At 36.6% G+C, this 22,765-nt stretch overlaps 1 protein-coding gene across 2 annotated transcripts in view; it reads left to right on the top strand.

Moving 5' to 3' along the window:
- PRKD1 (protein kinase D1) overlaps positions 1-22,765 on the top strand; it is a 362,251-nt gene that overhangs the window by 304,530 nt on the left and 34,956 nt on the right. For both annotated transcript variants that reach the window (XM_054448321.2, XM_054448320.2), the window contains 5 exons: positions 1,383-1,460; positions 3,334-3,613; positions 5,184-5,236; positions 7,760-7,832; positions 10,055-10,161. In XM_054448321.2, coding sequence (XP_054304296.1) covers positions 1,383-1,460; positions 3,334-3,613; positions 5,184-5,236; positions 7,760-7,832; positions 10,055-10,161 — 591 coding nt within the window. The remainder of the gene's footprint in view (positions 1-1,382; positions 1,461-3,333; positions 3,614-5,183; positions 5,237-7,759; positions 7,833-10,054; positions 10,162-22,765) is intronic.

Raw genomic sequence — 22,765 nt, 5'->3', positions numbered from 1 at the left:
ACCTCAGCACAGGCATGACACAGGATTAGGTAAGGTGCATTACAGTCTCTGGGTGTCAGATATAGCTGAGAAGCAACGGAGTTAGGAAAAAATGTGGAAAGCAATTTCAGGCAAACAAATTCATTGACCTTGATTACCTGAGATGTCTACCTGCCATTTTATAGCACTTGTGGAAGCCACAGTATGTGCTTTCAGAATGCTCCACTGCAATTTAGAATTTTATAAGAAACACTGCATTCTAGGCAGAGAATAAAACAGTGATAACTATCTTATACTTCCTAAGTCCTTAACTAAGTTTTCCCTGAAGAACTGACCCATTCAGGAACATTGGAAGCCTGTACCCTGAGTGTTCATGTCTCCAGATTTTCTTAATAGTTGATGTATGAGGTTGTGTATGTATGTAAGAGAGAACAACTTGATTCATGTTTCAAAGTTAAGCTGACAATTGGCTGATTTCTGTTACTGTATTGCTTTTCTCATCTCTTACCTATAGGATCACTACAGATAAGCAGACACCTATAACCTAATTGATCTATCTGTAATTTCAACCATCAGTGTTAGAGAGAGAAGACTTACCTGATATTATAGGGCTCAACTGAATACCACCTAGTTCTTTTTAGACATGGTGTAATATATTTAATATATTTGACTGGCCTAAAATTGGTTGTGGAGGAGAAGAGCGGAATCATAGAGCTTTGGGATCTTTTATAAGATAAAAATACACACACACCCTAAAATCCTGAAAGATATACCTACAGTGAAGAAGGACCTGTTCATCAAATCATAGTGGTTAGATCTGTAGTGAGCTGGAGAGAAGGTAGAGTTGGTTGTTTGATGCATTCCCCTGACTTTAAGTTGATGTCATGGAGTCAAACTTACTGTCCAACAAAATATTCTTTACTTCTACTCTAACATTTAGAATTTTCCCATTGCCAGTGGAAGCGAGAATACCTGGCTCCATCAGCATGGCATTTCTTACATCCTAAAATAATGAGCATGCATAATAAACATTGCATCTCCTGGTAAACCTTATTTTATTATAGACTATACATCCAACTTTAGCCCTTCAAGCAGTGAAATAAGCTTAAAAATGATGTTTTCTGTTTACTATGCACTTTCTAAATGCCAGGCTCTTACTGAGCGCTAATACTTCATCTTCTTTATTACTCACGACCCTGTAACATAAATGCAGGTACTTATCAGACATGTGCTAAATAGTCAACCTCTAGAGTGTGAAATTGAGCATGAGTCTGCTTTTCCCAAAGCCCATGCACTTTCCACCCTCAAATCTTATGTCCCCATTGGGAAAATCTATTTATGTTATCAATTCTGGATATTTTTAAAGTTTTTAAAAAAGATCTTGGATCTAACTTCTGTTTCAGCGGAAACGGCACTATTGGAGATTGGATAGCAAATGTATTACCCTCTTTCAAAATGACACAGGAAGCAGGTACTACAAGGTAAGAGGGGGCTCTTTCTTTGTAGTTTCATACCTCTTATTGCTTTTTCATGGGAATGTAGAGGATAAGAAATAGGAAATACATCCAACAAACATGACTATTTTTGTGCTTCCTCCAGGAACTATTTTTTTTTCTTCTGTATAGTCTACAAATTTCTTGGGATTCAGGTTGGGACCTCTTGATTCTTCTGTGAATTTTAAATTTCCCTGGAGAGTGTTTCTGGTACCATGGGATGATGGGAGAGGGAGTGAGGCGAAGGTTAATTGAATATATTAGCAGAGATATGTGATTTAACTAGAAAATTAATGGTCACAGCAGATCAGCTCAAAGCAAACTCCTGATATCCACTGCATCTAGCACACTGCTAGGAGTGAAGAAACATTGTATGATTTCTCCATGCTTGTCAATATTCACAAAGAGCACTTTCTTGTAGAGAAAAAAATGGCAGCAATTTTTATTCTGTCCCTCTACATTAAGTAATACAGATGTGGCATACTATATCACCCAGTAAAACACAACTCCAAAAAATATTCATAGAGAAAACAGCAGATACTTGCTCCTTCAAAATGAATGCAGACTCTGGAATAGTTGATTTGATTCTCCACAGCCATTTTACACAGCTGTCACAGAAAATGGAAACTCACTAATTTTAAAATTAAAACTTTGTTTTAAAAGTTATTATTTTTTATTCCCTGCATACTTCCTGGAAGACACAGTAGTGATTTTTTTTTTTTTTTTTTTTTTTTTTTTAGTATGAATTGCCTTAAAATGAATTGCCTTAAAAATGATGACTATTGGCCAGGCGCAGTGGCTCATGCCTGTAATCCCAGTACTTTGGGAGGCCGAGGCAGGTGGATCATTTGAGGTTAGGAGTTCTAGACCAGCCTGGCCAACATGGTGAAACCTTGTCTTTACAAAAGTACACAAATTAGCCAGGCGTGATGGGATGCACCTGTAATCTCAGCTACTCAGGAGGCTGAGGCAGGACAATCACCTTAATTCAGGAGGCGGAGTTTGCAGTGAGCCAGGATTGCACCACTGCACTCCAGCCTGAGCAACAGAATAAGTCTCTGTCTCAAAAATAAAAATAAATAAATAAATAAAAGGCCAGGCGCGGTGGCTCACCCTTGTAATCCCAGGACTTTGGGAGGCCGAGGCAGGCAGCATGAGGTCAGGAGTTCAAGACCAGGCTGGCCAACATGTTGAAACCCTGTCTCTACTACAAATACAAAAATTAGCCAGGTGTAGTGGCAGGCGCCTGTAATTCCAGCTACTTGGGAGGCTGAGGCAGGAGAATTGCTTGAAACCAGGAGATGGAGGTTGCAGTGAGCCGAGATCACGCCACTGCACTCCAGCCTGGGTGACAGAGCAAGATTCTTTCTCGAAAAAAAAAAAAGAAAAAAAAGACCATTTTAAAACCAGTCTCTAGTTGTCTTCACTTAAACTATTCACTTGGCTATGTTTTTACATTAACATGTATTGGGTGCCTTAAAGAATAGGTTAAAATTTAAAAATGGCCATGTCTACCTAAATGCATTTCAAAAGTGTTGTGATTCTACCTCACTGTTACAAAAATTATCGCTTATTTTCTAAGTTTTGGATTTTGGTGAAGATTCAAAATCATTATTCCTAACCATACTTATTCTCACCACATAAAGTCACATTTTCTAGAAAAAGGAAATAAGGTTTCCCATAGTAAAAGTATTTTTTTTAAATTTTGCTTAGCAATATTCTGTGTTTTATAGTTTAAAAGTATTTTATTTAAATGGTGGTTATTTGTGATGTCATTTTTCACATGTTCTTGGCATGAATTTTCTTTGAAAGTTTACATACTTTTGATAAACAACATTTAGCACTTTTTTTTCTTTCACAGGAAATTCCTTTATCTGAAATTTTATCTCTGGAACCAGCAAAAACTTCAGCTTTAATTCCTAATGGGGCCAATCCTCATTGTTTCGAAATCACTACGGCAAATGTAGTGTATTATGTGGGAGAAAATGTGGTCAATCCTTCCAGCCCACCACCAAATAACAGTGTTCTCACCAGTGGCGTTGGTGCAGATGTGGCCAGGATGTGGGAGATAGCCATCCAGCATGCCCTCATGCCTGTCATTCCCAAGGGCTCCTCCGTGGGTACAGGAACCAACTTGCACAGTGAGTCTGCCAGTTTTCTGACCAGCCCAAAGCTCATCATGAGCCTACCCCTTGCTTAGTAAACATGTGCCCTGCCCTTCCCAAGAACAGAATGAAGAAAGACTTCTTGGGGATGACTTAGTTTATTGTAGAGTGTAGGGTCTCTAAATAAAAGCTGCTGCACATACTAAGATGTTTAGTTTGTTAAATTACCTTATTATAGCTATTTTATATTAAAATTTAACAAATTCAGGTAAACACTATGTATTAGGCAATTACAGACCTCTAGAGCTATTGGTTGTAAAAGAAGTAATCTGGCCGGGCTCAGTGGCTCACACCTCTAAACCCATCTCTTTGGGGGGCCGAGGTAGGTGGAGGACTTGAGCCCAAGAGTTCTAGTCCAGCCTGGGCAACATGGGGAAACCCTGTCTCTACAAAAAATACAAAAATTAGCCAGGCTTGGTGTCATGTGCCTGTAGTTCCAGCTACTCTGGAGGCTGAGGCAGGAGAATTGCTTGAGCTCAGGAAGCATAGGTTGCAGTGAGCCAAGTTCAAGCCACTGCATTCCTGCCTGGGCAAGAAAGAGGAGGAGGAGGAGCGGGAGGAGGAGGAGAAATCTAGCCAGCTTCAGCTTGACATGGAACGCAAGAGAAGAAGAAAGGAGAAGGAGACGGAGAGGAAGAGGAAGAGAAAGAAGAAGAAGGAGAAGAGGAAGAGGAAGGGAGAAGAAAGAAGGAAGAAGGAAGAAGAAGAAATCTAGTCAGCTTCAGCTTGACGTGGAATGCAAGTCTTGTTATTTGCAAATCTGAATTAATAAGTTTCCCTAAAAACACCTCACCTAGTATTCTGTGCAGGATATTGATGTGCAGAGTACATGGTAATTGGTAATTCTTGATCATTTTATCCCAGGAGGAACTCTCTGTTCATTAGTAGAATGAGATACATTTGCTAAAATGCAACCTAGATCCAGTATTGAGGATGAATTTTAAAGAAGAAATTTTAGAGGAATATTTCTATAAAAAAGTCATTTATTTTTGAATTTCATAATAGTTACTCATAATGAAACCTATGAATTAACCTCTGTTTTTTTTACATTATAGTGTTATCCGTTGATCTGTCATAATTTTTTAATTTATCTCTACAACCAAAATACATATTAATAGAATATATATGCCTATTTTGGTGCTAAGCACTTTACGTGAGATCTCTATTTTAATGCCTAATCCAATTCCAACAGGTAGACTTTAACGATTTGCCTGTTTTACAACTTAGGAAACAGTGTCTCTTGAGCGAGATTAAGTTGTCTAAGCTTGTACCAAAGCTGTGAAGTAGCAAAGCCAGTATTTGAATCCACGTCCTTCTGACTCCAAACCCTAAGTTGACGAAATATTATTTTTCAAAAACAAGTATGGTGAATATGTAATTTTGAAAGGAAATAAATATCCTAATGACATTTTCTTAGAAAAACCTAATTGCTATGATTTATTTAAAACCACTTTTGCAGAATGATTTGTAAGCATGTATTTACTTGTTTTGCTATTACATCTCTTACTGACTTTTTGTGTGCATATTGTTTTACATGCATTTCCAGGAGATATCTCTGTGAGTATTTCAGTATCAAATTGCCAGATTCAAGAAAATGTGGTAAGTATGTACCTACTAATATAAAACTTGCTAATGTGATTACTGGAAAATAAAAGCATCATAAAATAGTTTTTTTAATTCAATTTTTTAGTAAATTTTGGAAAGCAAAATAGAATTTGGATATTTTTTCTGTGATATTTTAAAAATATTAAATTATATAGATTAGTAATTTTTCTATAATCAATTCTGTAATGTAGAGCCAAATATCTGTTTTTCTCAGCTAGGCAATTATAATGTGATGCCTGATTTCTCACATATTTGCCCTTCTTGGTACTGGAATTTTAATGGTTGATATTACACAGTAAAATAAATACACAAGCAAAATAAAATAAATTTCTCGATTTGCATGAGTAGCTTAAAAATGCCATTGTTCTCATTCCTTAGTTGCTACCTAGAAGTGCCATAATATGACAAGGAGTTGCAAATGCTATTATAGTCACTTGTACACATCAAGGAGACTTTAAGAAAGTTGCATAAATCGAATCTTATGGGTACTCATTTTAGCACCCTAGTCACCTGCGCCATATAACTCCATCCTTGCAGCTCAGTTTTTGAAAATTGTAGATTAGACATATTATGAAATATTTTGCAGTCTGTCAAACGTTTGCTTTATTTGTTATATTTTATCCCTATGGCAAGTAGCCAAAAAGTAATAAGGCCTTTTCTACCTCCTCCTGTGACCCAGACCCTCTTCTCTATTTTTCCTGCTGTATCTATGGCCAAAAGAATGCAGTTTACAGCTTACACTTTCTAAAAATTTGTTTAAAAAAATTAACTTCATGAAACTCTATTCATCCTTACTATATCTTTGAAAACTACATTAAAGTGGCATAAAGTAAACAGCCAAATATGAATTAGAGAGAACTAGGTAAACTTCATAGTGAAGGTTAGATAAATTCTTGTGCTGTCAATCATGAGATAAATTCCTAAAGAAATTTATTTTCTGCGGATTCCTATTGCCTTTGCTTAGCCATTTCAGGAAATACAAGTTACTCTATAACTTGTGTGAGACATTTCAGGAAATACAAGTTACTCTATAAGCCTCTTGGGAAATTCCTGATAGCTGTGGAATTGTTCCACTCTATTCAGCCACTGTTGTCCACTGAAAATTTTGGATCAGCCATTGAGTCATCAGAAAGCCTAAAGAACACTTCTCTTAACAGATAAAGTAGCTTGAAATCAGAATAATAGAATAGTATTAATATTACTTGTCTTGTCCCTAGACAGCCTTGAACTCATCCTGTGGGGACTTTGAAGAAACACAGGATGGAGACAACTTGTAGTTATTTTCTAGGGGGAAGAACAAAGGAAAAAGATAAGGGTTTATAGGATATGGAGAGGGTGGGATTTGGTATTAAAGGACTTCTTTTTTTATTATACTTTAACTTCTGGGGTACATGTGCAGAACGTGCAGAAGGACTTTTAAAAAAATAAAGTCAGAGTATAAGGGTAGAAGATAGTTGGAAAATCTGATAGGATGTAATAGGAATATATAAGGGAATAAAGTATTACCTGGTGATTTCATCAGCATGAAATCACAGACAATAAAACATAGATTTAAAAGATGCTTTATTCAGCACTTATTATTTCAAAGAGAAAGAATTAGACTTTTGGAACTAGTTAGCTCCCGAAGTGATGAAATTGGACGAGTTTAGTTACTTCACAGATGAGAATTTCATATGGGTTGCCATCCTTCTGCAGCCTCTCCAGCTCACTCGTGGTGATTCAGCCTCCTCTTCTGTCACTTTGGGTTCATCTGCATGTGGGTGACTAATAAGGGAGCAACCTTTTCATTCTAGCCATACAGGGAGAAGTGGTTGGAATCAGGATTTACACCGACATGTGATTGGGAACTGTGATTATTTAATGACAATTCCAAATAGCCATCTCAACAGGCAAATATCTTTTTCAATACTTATAGTAAATCACATTGTATGGTTTGTAGTCATATTTCTTTCTAATGAAACATATGTGCTAGCACGTTAGAAAACCTCTGCCACTTAAGATCAGAACAGTTTTCGTAACATTACATTATTACATTAATTAAAGAGTGTGCTTTGAGGCCGGGTGCGGTGGCTCATGCCTGTAATCCCAGCACTTTGGGAAGCCAAGGCAGGTGGATCACTAGTTCAGAAGTTCCAGACCAGCCTGACCAACATGGTGAAACCCCGTCTCTAGTAAAAATACAAAAATTAGCTGGGTGTGGTGGTGCGCACCTGTAATCCCAGCTACTCAGGAGGCTGAGGCAGGAGAATCTCTTGAACCTGGGAGGTGGAGGTTGTAGTGAGCCAAGATTGCACCATTGCACTCCAGCCTGGGCAACAGAGTGAGACTCCATCTCAAAAAAAAAAAAAAAAAAAAGTGTGTGCTTTGAATATTACAGTCATCTCAGATTTCATCTAGCATTTATAATTTATTTTAAAAAATACTTAGTTTATAATATATTTAATAGAATTATATTAATTTTTGGGCTAATGTTTTGTTCTGCTTCATGTTTTTTTTTCATTGGACTTGTACCTCTAGGACATCAGCACAGTATATCAGATTTTTCCTGATGAAGTACTGGGTTCTGGACAGTTTGGAATTGTTTATGGAGGTAGGTTATGTCACTGAGTATTTTTATGAACTTAAAATTTTTGCTAGTTATATTTTAAAAAGCAATATTTCCAGGAAAAACATAAAAGAGAAGACCTATGTGTATATATGTCTGTGTGTGTATCTTTTTGTGTTCTGCCTTTAAAGAATTTTTTTGAGATAGTTACTACTTGGAAAATTGGTATATGTGTGTTTTGAAAGAGAAGGTTTCGTATTCCTGAAAAACATTTTTTCTTTAATATAGACAAACTGTACACACAGTACTGAAGAAGTTTGGAATATCAGACAAAATATTGAAAAAACAAGGAAGTTGTGGTTTGTAAACAAATTAATTCCATTTTCTTTTGGCATACTTGATCAGAAGTCCATTCATGTTATTAGACAAAACAAAATTTAACTTTCCAATGTCTTTAACGATATATTTGTTTCCTGAAGGATTGAATTTTTTTTTAATTTTTGAGGTGAAATATCAAGTCTTTACCTATTTTCTTATTGTCAAGCTCTTTGGTAAGTTTATTATTCTAACTTCTGCTATTTTAGATTCCAGCCAGTTAAAGGGTATTATTCAAGTCTTTAAAAAATATTTAATATTAATGCTTTGCCTGCCCTGTAAAATGACCTCATAACTTTCAGTTCCCTAATAGTATCAATAAGAAATTATTTCTTGTGGTGAGGTTTAGTGTTCTGAAATAATCATAATGTCCCATTCAATTTTATTTATCACCATATGATATTGTACTTTTTAATTTAAAAAGTAATTAAGTTCTACTCTATTTCACAATGTAATGTTGAGTCTTATAAAATGCTCCAGTGATTTCTTTGATGAGAAACCTATCGTGAGCCACTAACCATTGTACCGTTTGTTAATGCATAACGGTATACTAGAGGGGACCAAATGTTTGATTATTGCTCTACAGTATAATAGTTGCATGCAAAAAAGAATTATGGTAGATAGATCATGGTAAATATACATAATGCACATCGTATAGGGGTGAGACAAGGGTGACAAATGAGAGTAGAGAGACCAGCAGATGCCACATAATTTGGAACATCCAACCCTGAAGACCAGGAATAGGAGGAGGCCTCCACCTGGAAGACTGAAATGTTAAGATTAGACACAAATGGGGTAAAGTAGATGAGAAGAGTCTCAGAAGAGAGGTCAAGTACTACAATGACGGAGGAGTAGAGACGAAAGAAGTCATGGCCTTGAAAAAAGTACTTGCAGGAAGATGGCTGAGTTGAAATAGAGACTGCAGTCAATCAAAGAGTAAGAAATGATGCTAAGGAAGTAGAGAACATGAACACAAGCTGATTGGAGAGTGAAGGGAAGCAGTCTGGAAAGAGAAGGAATAGTGAGAGTGGGATATAGGGTCAGTGAACACTAGATTTACAAGTGTTGGAAGACTGGAATTTCAAGTTAGTTTGTATGTAACCAAAAAGTTTGAGTAATTAGATCCATTTTCCATTTCTATTTTCTGATTCATTTTCATTTCTTATTTTCAGATTCAATTAACACTACTACATTTTTGTACCTACCAGAATATAGTAGTGCAGAAGTTAAGAACTTGGGGGTGCACTGTAGAATTCCTGAAAAGTTTGTTATAGTAGTTAAATGAGGTGTAATACACATAAAGGGCCTATTATGTGGTGATGATGATGATAACTAACAATTTTTGAGTGTGCATAGTTACCAGGGTATTTTGTATACTTTACATGCCTCCTTTCATCCAATCTTCTCCTTATTGTAGTTGAGGAACCCAGAATTCAGAAAGAGTGAGTGATTTGCTCAAGATCACACAGCTAATAAGTGACAGAGCCAAGACTTTAATTCTTTCCCCTATACCATACATTATCTTATCAGGACTTTAAAATTATACTTTCTAAAGGGCAGTTAATTTGGTGGTGATACAAATATTTTCTATGTTAAGTAACTCAATATTCTGTTTCTAAAACATGTATTTTATGAAAAAACCAGGCTATTGATACAAATAGCTTTTAATGCCCCAATTCTTTTGCGTTCTAAATTATGGCTAATTTTAAAGCACATATTTGATTTAGAATAATGAAATCTTTATATATATGTATGTAAGTCAGTGCTCTTCAGAAATGTTAATTTATTCAGTGAAATATGTTTATCATTTCTTTAAATGTCCTTGCAAATTTTAGTGTTCAAGATAGATGATATTTAATAACATACTAATGCTTCCCTTTTTCATTTTAAAGGAAAACATCGTAAAACAGGAAGAGATGTAGCTATTAAAATCATTGACAAATTACGATTTCCAACGAAACAAGAAAGCCAGCTTCGTAATGAAGTTGCAATTCTACAGGTACTTCTTTGGTTCTCATTTTGGTGAAGGGCATAAAAATCCCTCATCCTTTACTTCTGCAAAGCAAATAAATTTTCTCTAAAAACCTGTGGCATAAATATCTTGGAACACTTTAAAATAATTGAAATGGCAGATCAAGTATCAGAACTTGCCTGAATAGTATCTTTCCTGAGTCTAGGCAGCAGTTGTTCTTTTTTATGTATTTAATTGTAGGTTTTAATATATAATTAATATTCATTAAATGGGTAATGTTTCAGCATTTGCTCATAGTGGACATGCTGAGACCATCTTATTTTATATTACAAATGACCTTGCCTTCATAAACATGCCTTCTTTGTGCTGTGATAATAACATGAATTGGGTATGTAACTGTCAGCATATCAGTCACGGGAGTGAGCTATGTCTGAGAAGCAGATCATCTTGATTTTATTAATGTCCTCTTTGTCTCTCACTGTAAGCCTTTCATTTGACATCGAGCATGTCACTTAACTTCTCTCATTAATAACAGTCCCTTTTTCAACCCGGAATTTGATAATAAAATGTATTATGTGTTAAAGGTAATTTTTGTAACCATTAAAATTTTTTTGCAGACCAAAGGGAAATAGAGCAGTTGTTTGCTAAATGTAGTCATCATGGCTATCTAGCCTACTCAATTGAGATCATTGATAAATTCCTATTTTTATATACCTGCCATAATTTTTTACTTCTCATGCAAGCATGTCATAATTTTTAATTCCCAGTTTTAATGGACAATTTTTTTTGCAAAACAGAACATTTCATTTCTTCATTTATAGTTTCATTTAACTGCCATTTATTGAGTTTCATATGATAAAAACCTGAAAAAGATATGATTTCTGTCCTAAAGGAGCTCATGTACACAGACAGCCACAAATATTGCCTGCTATACATAGAAAAATAACACAGACTTTTCTGGGACTCGGAATTTCTAAAGATGATGTTTTTGTGTCTCTGGACAACTAATGTAGCACAGAGGACTCACAATCCTCTCTGCTTACATGGGGAAGAAAACAACCATGGATGTGAAGATACTAATTAATGGATTCATGTCTTAGTATCTGCTAATCAGTTACAAACAACTGGCAACATTGAGGTGCAGATGACATCTGAAACTCTAGTAAATGACATCTTTCCTAACCTGGCCCTTGCACTTCCAGTCTGCACGCACTGTGGTCTCCTGAAGAAAGATACTTTTGCAGGGAAGGAATCCAGAGTTTGCATGCATACAGGAGATATTTATGCTTCATTATAGGATTGGAGAAGAGAGCTTCATGGTTAACATGGTTACATCTTTCTATATTTTACTGCAATTGCAGAAAACTGACTAGATGTTGGGGTTCTAATTTTCTGTGTCTAGGCCTTTTAATTGGCTTTCCCCAAGTCTGTTAACACAGTATCAGCTACTGACTTGAGAGGTAGAAAAATAAAATACGGCCGGCTGCGGTGGCTCACGCCTGTAATCCTAGCATTTTGGTAGGCCGAGGAGGGAGGATCACCTGAGGTCAAGAGTTTGAGACCAGCCTGGCCAACATGGTGAAACCCCATCTCTACTAAAAATACAAAAATTAGCTGGGTATGGTGGCAGGATGCCTGTAGTCCCGGCTACTCTGGAGGCTGAGGTAGGAGAATCACTTGAACCTGGGAGGCGAGGTTGCAGTGAGCCAAGATCGTGCCATTGCCCTCCAGCCTGGGCAACAGAGTGAGACTCCTAAAAAAATAAATAAATAAAAATGGAAGGAAAGAAGGGAAGAACAGAAGGAAGGACGGAAAGGAAGGGAGAAAAATACACCTGAAGTATAAACTACTTCCCTATTCCTCTTCTAAAACAGAGGTCCCCAGTCCCCAGGCCGTGGACCTGTACCTGTATGTGGCCTGTTAGGAACTGGGCTGCACAACAGGAGGTGTGCGGTAGGCAAGAAAGCATTACCTTCTGAGTTCCGCCTCCTTGAGAACAGCAGCAGCATTAGATTGTCATAGGAGTGCAAACCCTATTGTGAACTGCACAAGAGAGGGATCTTCTGGTTGTGCACTCTTTATGAGAATTAAATGCCCACCCCCCTCCATGTTCCCATGGAAAAATTGTCTTCCACTAAACCTGTCCCTGTTGCCAAAAAAGGTTGGGGACCACAGCTCTAAAATATTAGATGCAGACAATTCAGATGCAATAAATATACATTTGGAAAATCTTCATCATAATAAGGTTTTCTAAAGAGTTTGGTGCGGTTGAAAGTCCAGTTCTGCTCCTGGACCACATGAAAAGGTCAGACATCTCTGATAGCCTGAAATCTCAAAACTTTCCATTACTTATAGTCAATCCCACTGCCCCTAACCATTCTTTGCCTCATTCATCAAACTAGTATTTATTGAGTACATATTATGAGCCAAGCACTGTTCTAGGTCCAGTAGATACAGCACAGACAAAGGCACCCACCTCTTTGCTGTTATGGGTCTTTAAATTATATCACTCAGCTATGCTCAGTTATGCTGAGTTGGATATTTGCAACTTATTTATGTACTGAATTTTCAATCACATAACCTGGACAATGGGTCATGTCTAGGCTTGGTTTAATCATATACAGATACTAGGTTCAGTAGTTCATACTTTATTATAAAACTGCCAATTATTTTAAAATATGTTCATCAAGAATAGGAAACTAATCATGTCCCCCAAATGAAAATGAACCAAAAAAGAAAGAAGAAAAAGAAAGGAAAGGAAGAAAGAGAGGGAAAGAAATAAAGAGAGAAAGAGAGAGAGAGAAAGAAAGAAACCCTTTTGAAGTCCTTTTTACCATTGTCAGATATATTAGTCTCTCAGGAAAAATAGTAACTCAGTATCCTGAGACAGTGAAGTTAAGCTCACCTACTTTGAGTTCTTGCTCAAATATCACTCTCTGCAGATACATGAATACTACTCTAATACCCTATTTAAAATTGCAGTCCAAACCCCCTTCTCCATACTTCTCTTACTCTGATCTGTTTTGTTTTCTGTAGCAGTTATCACTTTCTAACCTACTATAGAATTGTATTTATTATATTGTTGCAAGTTCCTCTCACCACTCTCAACCTTGGCCCTACCATTAGAATACACACTTCAGGGGGACAGTTACCATTGATTTGTTTACTAATGTATCCCCACTGCCAGAAATTGTTCCTGGCATATATTAGCTGCTAAATAAATTTTTGTTGAATTAATTAATTAAAGTTGTACAGAAACACCATCTTATATAAGGTGACATCCATAGTATCCAACCAGGTAGCAAAAGGCTGGTTAGTTAGTTAAAAAGGATTATGTGTGTTTGCTCTGCAAAAATCCTCATTGTGTCATTTTATATTTATTATTAAAACTAGAGCTAACCATCTTGAACCTGAAGAGACAAAATAGTAATGAGGATGGCAGTGGGGGTTGGCTTGCAACTCACTAACTCTCATCTGTTAAAAAAAGAAAAAGTACCGTGATTGAAGTCAATTGAATGGAGAGGAAGATTTTCTTTTACTAATCTTGAGAAATAAAATTCTATTCCTCTGCATATAAGAGTAATATCCAGAAGCATTTGGTATCTTCTACTTTGTGGTCCTCTAGCTTATAGAAGCTGGTGCCCTAGTAGGGCCTAACAAGTTTTGCCCTCCCCCTTCCTCCTCCTCATTCTCTGGAAGGGACCACGTGGGTTGAAATGCCAATGGGGCAAAATCCTCCTCGTTCAGCTCTGCTAGGTCCTCAGATCAAATTTTGACTTGTTTCTGTTCTTGGGAAAAAGCACCTGAGCTTATAGAAGACTTCAAAGTTGTGTAAAGAGGGAATGTGAGAAAAGGTACAGCTCTCCTTTTTTTTTCCATTGCATTTTCTCTATATAACTTAGGTGAAGGCTTTCCAAGATCTGATTTAATCGTTAAAAAACTAAGCTCTTTAGATATTTTTGAATAATTGAAGTTAAGGCAAGTCTAAGTCTTATGGCATATCATTTATATCTCATACCATTTGGAATAGCTCTATTTTCATTATCTGTAAATACTTCATTATTATTATGTTTCAGATGGGTATTAATTAATGTAGATATTGGCCAGGTGTGCTGGCTCATGCCTGTAATGCCAGCACGTTGTGTGGCTGAGGCAGCCGGATCACCTGAGGTCAGGAGTTAGAGACCAGCCTGGCCAACACGGTGAAACCCCATCTCTACTAAAAATACAAAAATTAGCTGGGTGTGGTGGTGCACACCTGTAGTCCCAGCTACTCAGGAAGCTGAGGCAGGAGAATCACTTGAACCCTCCAGGAGGCAGAGGTTGCAGTGAGGGGAGATCGTACCACTGCACTCCAGCTTGGATGACAGAGTAAGACTCATCTCACAAAAAAAAAAAAAATTAATGTAGACAATAAGCTTATTTCATAAAATTTCCATCATCCCATGTATATTGTTTTTGAATTTTCTGTTATTCATGTCAAGATAAAAATAAAAGGATGTTTTGTGATTATTAAGGCTATCACAGAAAACTGACCTTCATAAGGACATGCAAATATATCTTCGAGCACCTAAAAGCTTTTTTGTTTTTTGGGAGAAAGGGTCTTACTCTGTCACCTCATTGGAATGCAGTGGCATGATCACAGCTCACTGCAGCCTTAACCCAGGCTCAAGCAATCCTCCCACCTCAGCCTCTTGATTAGCTGGAACTACAGGCATGCCCCACCAAGCTTGGCTAATTTATTTTTATTTTTGGTAGAGACGGAGCCTCTCTATGTTACCCAGGCTGGCCTTGAACTTCTGAGCTTAAGTCATCCTCCCACCTCAGCCTCCCCAAATGCTGGGATTACAGGCATGAGACACTGCACCAGGCCAGTTAGAAGGTTAAAATCTAAAGCAAACAACACTAGTATGATATATTTAATATATTTTATAATTTAAATCAACAGACTTGTTCAGTCAAAACTAATTTTTATTTTCTAACTTTAGAATATCAAAGTGCATATAAAGGTTAAGAAAAATATGTGTACATATAATTCTAATGGATTCACTAATATTTTTCTCCTTTTCTTGTATTGCAACTTTCCTTTATCAATAGAAGGAATAATAGTAGAGCTCCTATTTATAATACATGAAAGCATTTCGGAAGTTTAAAAGTACTGAATATAGAATACAGAATATAGAAAAAATGAATTTTATGGGTCATAAATTATTCTCCTGTATTTATCTCATAAAATTACCTCTACTTTTCTGGTTTATATTCTCTTCTCATCCAAGTCTGTTTTCATTTAAAAACAGAACAATGGCTGGGCACAGTACCTCACACCTATAATCCCAGCTCACACCTATAATCCCTCTCAAAATGGAAGGATCAGTTGAGGCCAGAAGTTAGAGACAAGCCTAGAGGTAACTCACAACTCACAATAGGAAAGATACAGAATCAACCTAAATAGTGAAAAATGGTAGACTGGATAAAGAACATGTTGTTCATAAACACCATGGAATACTATACAGCCGTAAAAAAGGGAGATCATGTCTTTGCAGCAACATGGATAGAGCTGGAGGCCATTTTCCTAGGCAAACTAACACAGGAACAGGAAACAAAACACTGCATGTTCTCACTTATAAGTGGGAACTAAACAGTGAGTACATGTGGACACAAAGAAGGGAACAATAGATACTAGGTCCTACTTGAGGGAGGAGTATGGGAAGAGGGTGAGGTTTGAAAAACTACCTGTTAAGTACTAATGCTTATTATCTGGATAATGAAACCAAGTGTATACCAAACCCCTACAACACTCAATTCAACTATATAACAAACCCTATGTAACATGTATCCCTGAACCTAAAAGAAAATATTTTAAAAAGGTGTGAAATATTCACATTAGCATTTTGGTACTCAAATTCAAGGGAAGAAAACAGATGCCCCTCTAGAACCTCCAGAAAGCCACACAGCCCTGCCAACCCTTTGCTTTTAGTCCAGTAAGACCCATGTTTGTTTTCTAATCCCCAGACTGTAAGGTAATAAATCCGTATTGTTTAATAAAAAATTAAGTCGGTGGGTAGTGTGCACCTGTAGTCTCAGCTACTTGGGTGGCTGAGGCAGGAGGATCACTTGAGCCTGGGAATTCAAGGCTGCAGTGAGCTATGATCACACAACTGCACTCCAGCCTGTGCAACAGAGTGAGACCCTGTCTCTTGGAAAAAAACCATAAACAATAACAACAAAATGTGGTCTTGATTTATCTAGGCTGTGTCTCATAGCTGTAGTCAAATCTCGCCCACACTTCAAATTTCTGCTCTGCTCCTCTTTCATTTCTTGTTTATAAATTCCCCTCTTGTCATTGGTTTCTACACCTTTCTTAAAGAAAATACATGGCAATACATGGCTTTTTTTTTTTTTTTTTTTTTTTTGGCCATACTCTTGATTTCTAAGGCTCATTTGTTCCTTTTTAAATCTCTCTTCTCACTTCATCCCTGTACTTACAAGATCCAATTTTTCCTTCCTTGCCAGCTCCTCTATCTTCCTAAACTTCTCCCTCCATTTATCTAAAGGATTTACGCAGATTTGAAGCGCATTCCCAGAGTGAGGTCATCCATTTTGAGAGAGTCACCTGGCATCTCTTAGGCCATTCCTTAATACAGCTCTTGAAGTCCAGTCTTCCACAGGCACTTCAGTCTCACATTTCCATCCTTAGGACATCTCCACTTTGCTGTACTGCCCCCACCCGAAACCAATCAGCCTAAAGCCAAACACATAACCCTAATGTTTTTCCCCACAAGACACTCTCTCCCTTTGTGTATTTTGCTATCATTTTTCCAATTTCTTAGGCAAGAACTCTTCCTTCAATTAATGAAAATATTAAGTCATTCAACAGTACCTGTGAAGCCCTTCATTCCTTTATACAAAGTGATTTGCTGAGCCTTTGGGCTGTATAAACATGAATAAAACCCTTTAAGATGTTGATACTCTATTTGGGCAGTCAGATACAAGTAATTAGAAGGCAGAATCGCTGTGGAAGCACAGTGGAGGAAGTCATGGATTACCACAGATTCCAGAGCATTGGAATCAGGTAGAGCTTCGAAGAGAAGCCCGGCATTGGCAAAACCTGGGAAGATTCATAAGCTTTTCATAGCCAGAGAAATGGTGGAAAGGGCCCATTAGGCCGAGCAACCACCTCAGCAATATAAACAGTTTTTAAAAGCTGAGCAGCAAACTTTGGATTATTTTAAGAGTGATCTTCAAACATTTTTCTTCATGTGCACTCAAAAATAATTCTGAAACTTTGTACCTCCTTGTGTATTTTTAAGTTGGTATCTAGAACTATTTTGTCAAAAATTGTTTTAATTTTTCTAGTGGATGGAAAATATTGGTATTTGACAATAAAGCTGTCATATCACTCCTTTAAATGTACCATTAGAATATAAATATTATAGACATTTGATACCCTTTATCAACTATTTTTTTAAATACATGAATAGGCTTTTCTTTAACAACGGTACATTTTGCAACATTCCTTGTTTTCCTTGAGCCTATTCCACTTTCCCCACAGAATTATATTTCAATGTAATGTGTTTTTATACTTTAAGGTCTTTTCTTGCTCTGCCTTTCATAATTCTTTGCAATAAAAATATGTGTATATCGGCTGGGTATAGTGGCTCGGGCGTGTAATCCAAGCACTTTGGGAGGCCGAGGTGGGCAGACTGCCTGAGCTCAGGAGTTCAAGACCAGCCTGGGCAACATGGCAAAACCCTGTCTCTACTAAAAATACAAAAAAAAAAAGAAAAAAAAAATTAGCTGGGCATGGTGCCGCATGCCTGTAGTCCCAGCTACACAGGCGGTTGGAGCACGAGAACCTTGGAGGCAGAGGTTGCAGTAAGCCGAGATCGTGCCAGTGGACTCCAGCCTGGGTGACAAAGTGAGACTCTGTCTCAAAAAAAAAAAGTATATGTGTATATTTTTAAATTTCTTGATGGCAACATTTTAAATGTTTAAAATATTCTCCATGACTAATTTATTATTATAACTATTGTCACTTATTACTTATATAACTATATAAATATTATTCAGTAAGATAAATATTCTGTAAATCTTTATGCTTGTATAACATAAAAATTAAAATATTACTGGAAATACATTATTTAATGAAATTGACTTAACTTTAGTTCATAAATTGGTGAGTGAATATTACTTATTACTCAAGTGAGACAGGGTTCACAAATAATTTTATTCCTTTTTTTTTAAAATGTAGGAGCTGAGTTGTAAGCAAAAAGAAAAACCTCAGTGATTTATATTTATCTTCAGAAGTTCATTTTAATTCTCCCTGTTTATAAATCCATTAAATCCTTCTTTATTATTGTTGAAAGCACGAATTAGAAAGTAAGTTGCAAAAGAATTGATTTCCAATTCATTGGAGTCATTCACTTCATACCAACACAGTATTTCAAATTTTCCCATTATTGTTCTCCCCATGGAAGAAAGTATTTTTCTCCCCATGGCAAAGCACCTTAGTAATATTTGGAATGTATGACATCCATGCCTTCCTTTTAGAAAATTGGAGAAAAATCATCATGAAAGCAAACTTGAGGATGGAAAATTTTCAGACCATAGGATATTCTTAGACAGATCTGTATTAGAAGAGTATGTGTGGACTCTTAGGATTCATTCATGCATTCATCCATTCAAAGTATAATTATTGAATGCCCAGCATGTACCACATAGTAGGGATACAAATGTAAACAAAATAGATTTTCTTAAAACCATCTCTGTGCTCACATATCTCATAAAAAATCTTTTTGCTCTCCAAGAGTATGCCTTCCTTAGATTGGAGACTGCTTTAGTGGGACAAAGCCTGCAATAAGACCAGGAAATGGTCTTACTGTGAGTTCATGGAGAACCTTTGATATGTTACCAAGTCAGTTGGATTTTATTGTGCCTGGGCGATGATGAATTATTGAAAAGTTTTCAAAAAGAAATTGTTATGATCAGATCAGCGTTTTGGGTTTATGTATTACACAGAAGAAAGTTTAAAGGCAAGAAAAATTTTTAAGTGGGGTGGGGCTGAACATGCCTTAGCATAATGCCTGGCCCCTGGAAGGCACTCAGTAAATATTTGTTGAATGAAATATGTAGCCACAGCTGAAGGAACCAGAGGATACAGATTTGCAGGGCATGGCAATAAGAGAATAAAGCATTTCTTACCATCATTCTTTTTTTGTCTAAAAAACATAGTAACTTGTCTTCATGGAACAAGATTAAATATATATCTTCTGGATGATCAGGAGTAAGTAGAGAGGAGATAATTATGACGGAAAACCAGAGAATAATATTGCTAAGTGTGCACGGGAAAATGAAAATTTTTGGAAACTGGAGACTTCTTTTTAAATCACAAAGAAATCAATTATTTCTTTAGAGGAAAATGTGCAAAATGTGGGTGCTTTCTCTTTCAGTGTGTATTGAGATGTTGGCTTGTATTTTTGTTGTTTCATCTAATATGTACTATATTTCTTCAAATATTTCTTTCCTTGCATTTTATTACATGAAGAATTTTTTTGTTTTGTTTTGTTTTGTTTTGTTTTGAGACAGAGTCTCGCTCTGTCACCCAGGCTGGAGTGCAGTGGCGCAATCTCAGCTCACTGCAAGCTCCACCTCCCGGGTTCATGCCATTCTCCTGCCTCAGCCTCCCAAGTAGCTGGGACAGGCGCCTGCCACGACGCCCGGCTGATTTTTTGTATTTTTAGTAGAGATGGGGTTTCACCTTGTTAGCCAGGATGGTCTCGATCTCCTGACCTTGTGATCCACCCGCCTAGGATTCCCAAAGTGCTGGGTTTACAGGCGTGAGCCACCGCACCCAGCCTACATGAAGAATTTTTATGAAACTGTTTCTATAGGCAAGACATGTTTTGGAGCTCTAAGGAAATCGTACTGTCTTTTGCATGTTCCAAAATAAAGTGTATAGGTTATGTATATATGTCTAAAATAGGGAAAACAACTATTATAAGAAAAAGAAAATTAATTTAGAAACTTTTCCAAATAGATATTCTGTCAGAAGTTAAATCATAGTGAAAAGTTAGTGTCAAAAGGCTAGGTTTCAAGTAAAAATTTTCCGTTTTTTAGTAAATCTCTTTCCACCCTGGTTTCCTTAACTGTGCATTAGAAATCATGCTGACTTGGTCTATTTCCTTTATAGGAGTGTTTTGGGGACTAAATTAACTCCTATATAAAGCATTTTAAAAATCATTATTTCCCAGCATTATTTTCAAAGAACACTAGTCTTTTAAGCCCCTTCATAGAAGAAGCGAAAACACATTTTTTCATCAAGGAAATTTGGAAAATGTTGTGTATGTACTGTATCCAGGTCACTCACATCTTAGAAGTAAACATAGCCTTTTACTTATTAACAATTCTGAGAAATCCCATAATTGAAAACTTGTTTAATTTTAAGAATATGTTAGATAAACTCATTTTGCCACAGAACCTTCTACAGATGTAAGGTATTACCGTTTGACTTTTTGCACATAATATTCTGTCATCTAAACTTGTCCAGTAGACCCTACATGCTCACTTTAGTTACCATTATCTGGTATATAATACATCTGAAGGATTATGTGTCTGCACACATTATTTAACATATCATGGAATGTTATGCTTTTTGGTGTGCTGACATCTAAATATAGAAGCTGTACTACAGTAATAGAATTTGTCAAAAATTACACTTAAAATCTAATGCCAAGCCTAGATTGGATTTTTGTGTTACTGTTTCCAGCCAGGTATATTAACAGGAAATAAAAAGTTTTCCATATGTGTCTTCATTTCCAGACATTTGATGCCAAGTAGAAGAAAAATCCAGATATTTGCTCCATTTTTCAATTTTTATAAACAATTGAACAGCTTCTATAGATTCCAGTGTTTTTTTTTTTTTTTGGTAATAATTCACACTTTTAACATTCTCTTTCTCCTAAATACAAACCCAATAATTGTATGAACAGAAGGGGGTCATACTTGAAGAACGGAATGTTTGTTAACACTGATTTTTTAGAAATGTATTGGTTAGTCATTAATTTTCTGTTTTTGTAGCCTTTTTTTGCTGGTTCTCCAACATTATACTCTTTTAACCTTGGTTGGGAGTTAGAAGGTGGGTACTGGGATGCATGTATACAAGATCTCTGCTATGTGAGTCTTTCTCGAGTTCTCACTACCCCCACCCCCTAAAATTACAGTATGGAATTCAAACATATACAAGCATTAATGCCAGTGATTCCCCAGTGTATGAGCCCAGATGATGGGCTTACAGCATCTAGATTTCATTGAGGTTTTATTGTTTGTTTTATTTAAAGAGATGACAGTATTATTTCTCCATATCCACATCAATACTTGATATTGTATATATGTTAAGTAAAAATAAACAACAAGAAAATGCAGAAAAGTAAGCCAGGTGCCGTGCCTCATGCCTGTAATCCCAGCACTTTGGGAGGCTGAGGTGGGGGGATCGCTTACCCAGGCATTTGAGATCAGCCTGGGTAACATGGCAAAACCCCATCTCTACAAAAGATACAAAAATTAGCCAGGCGTGGTAGTGTATGCATAGTCCCAGCTACTTGGCGGGCAGAGGCAAGAGGACTGCTTGAGCTGGAGAGGTTGAGGCTGCAATCAGCCCTGGTTGTGCCACTACATACCAGCCTGGATGAGAGAATGAGACCTTGTCTCAAATTAAAAAAAAAAAAAAAGACAGAAATGAGTTTATAAAGCCAAAATTGGTGTTATAAAAAGGACGAGATAATTTTATCCATGAATTTCTGTAAATCTCCAAAAAATATAAACTGTCAACATTGGTTGCTTTTGATGAAGAGAGACTGGCTGGCTGAAGGACAGAGGGGGCAGGGAGACTTTTTAATGTATATTTATAGTAACTTTTGAGTCCTGAATCATATGAATACATGTACAACCATATTTAAAAATAAAATTGTATTTATAAAAAAAGATATTTTTAAAAGACTTTATTTTTAGAGCAATTTTAATGTCGCAGCAAAATTAAGAGGAAGATACAGTGATTTCCCATATATACCTTGCCCCCACGCATGTATACCTTCCCCGCCATGAATATCCCCCACCACAGTGATACACTTGTTACAGTAGATGAACCCACCTTAACACATCATAATTACCTAAAGTCCATAGTTTACATTCATGTTTTACTCCTGATGTTGAATATTCCATGGGTTTGGACAAATGTATAATTACATGTATACATCATATAGTATCATACAGAGTACTTTCCTTGCCTTAAAAATCCTCTGTGCTTCACATATTCAACCATCCTTTGGCCCAATCCCTGTCAGCCACTGATCTTTCTGTTGTCAGCATAGTTTTCTCTTTTTGTCTTTTCCAGAATGTCACATAGCTGGAATCACATAGTATGTGGCCTTTTCAGGTTGCTTTCTTTCACTTAGTAATATACATTTAAGTTTCCCCCATGTTTTTTCATGATTCAAGAGTTCAGTTCTTTTTAGCACTGAATAATATTCCCTGGATGTACCACAGTTTGTTCATTCACCTACTGAAAGACATCTTGGTTGCTTGCAAGTTTTGGCAATTATGAATAAAGCTGTTATAAGTATCTCTGCAGGTTTCT

The sequence above is a fragment of the Pongo pygmaeus genome, chromosome 15 (genome assembly GCF_028885625.2).
Source record: "Pongo pygmaeus isolate AG05252 chromosome 15, NHGRI_mPonPyg2-v2.0_pri, whole genome shotgun sequence".
Taxonomy (NCBI): Eukaryota; Metazoa; Chordata; class Mammalia; order Primates; family Hominidae; genus Pongo; species Pongo pygmaeus.
Note: the sequence above shows the minus strand (reverse complement) of the source record. Positions and strands in the feature narration are given on the sequence as shown.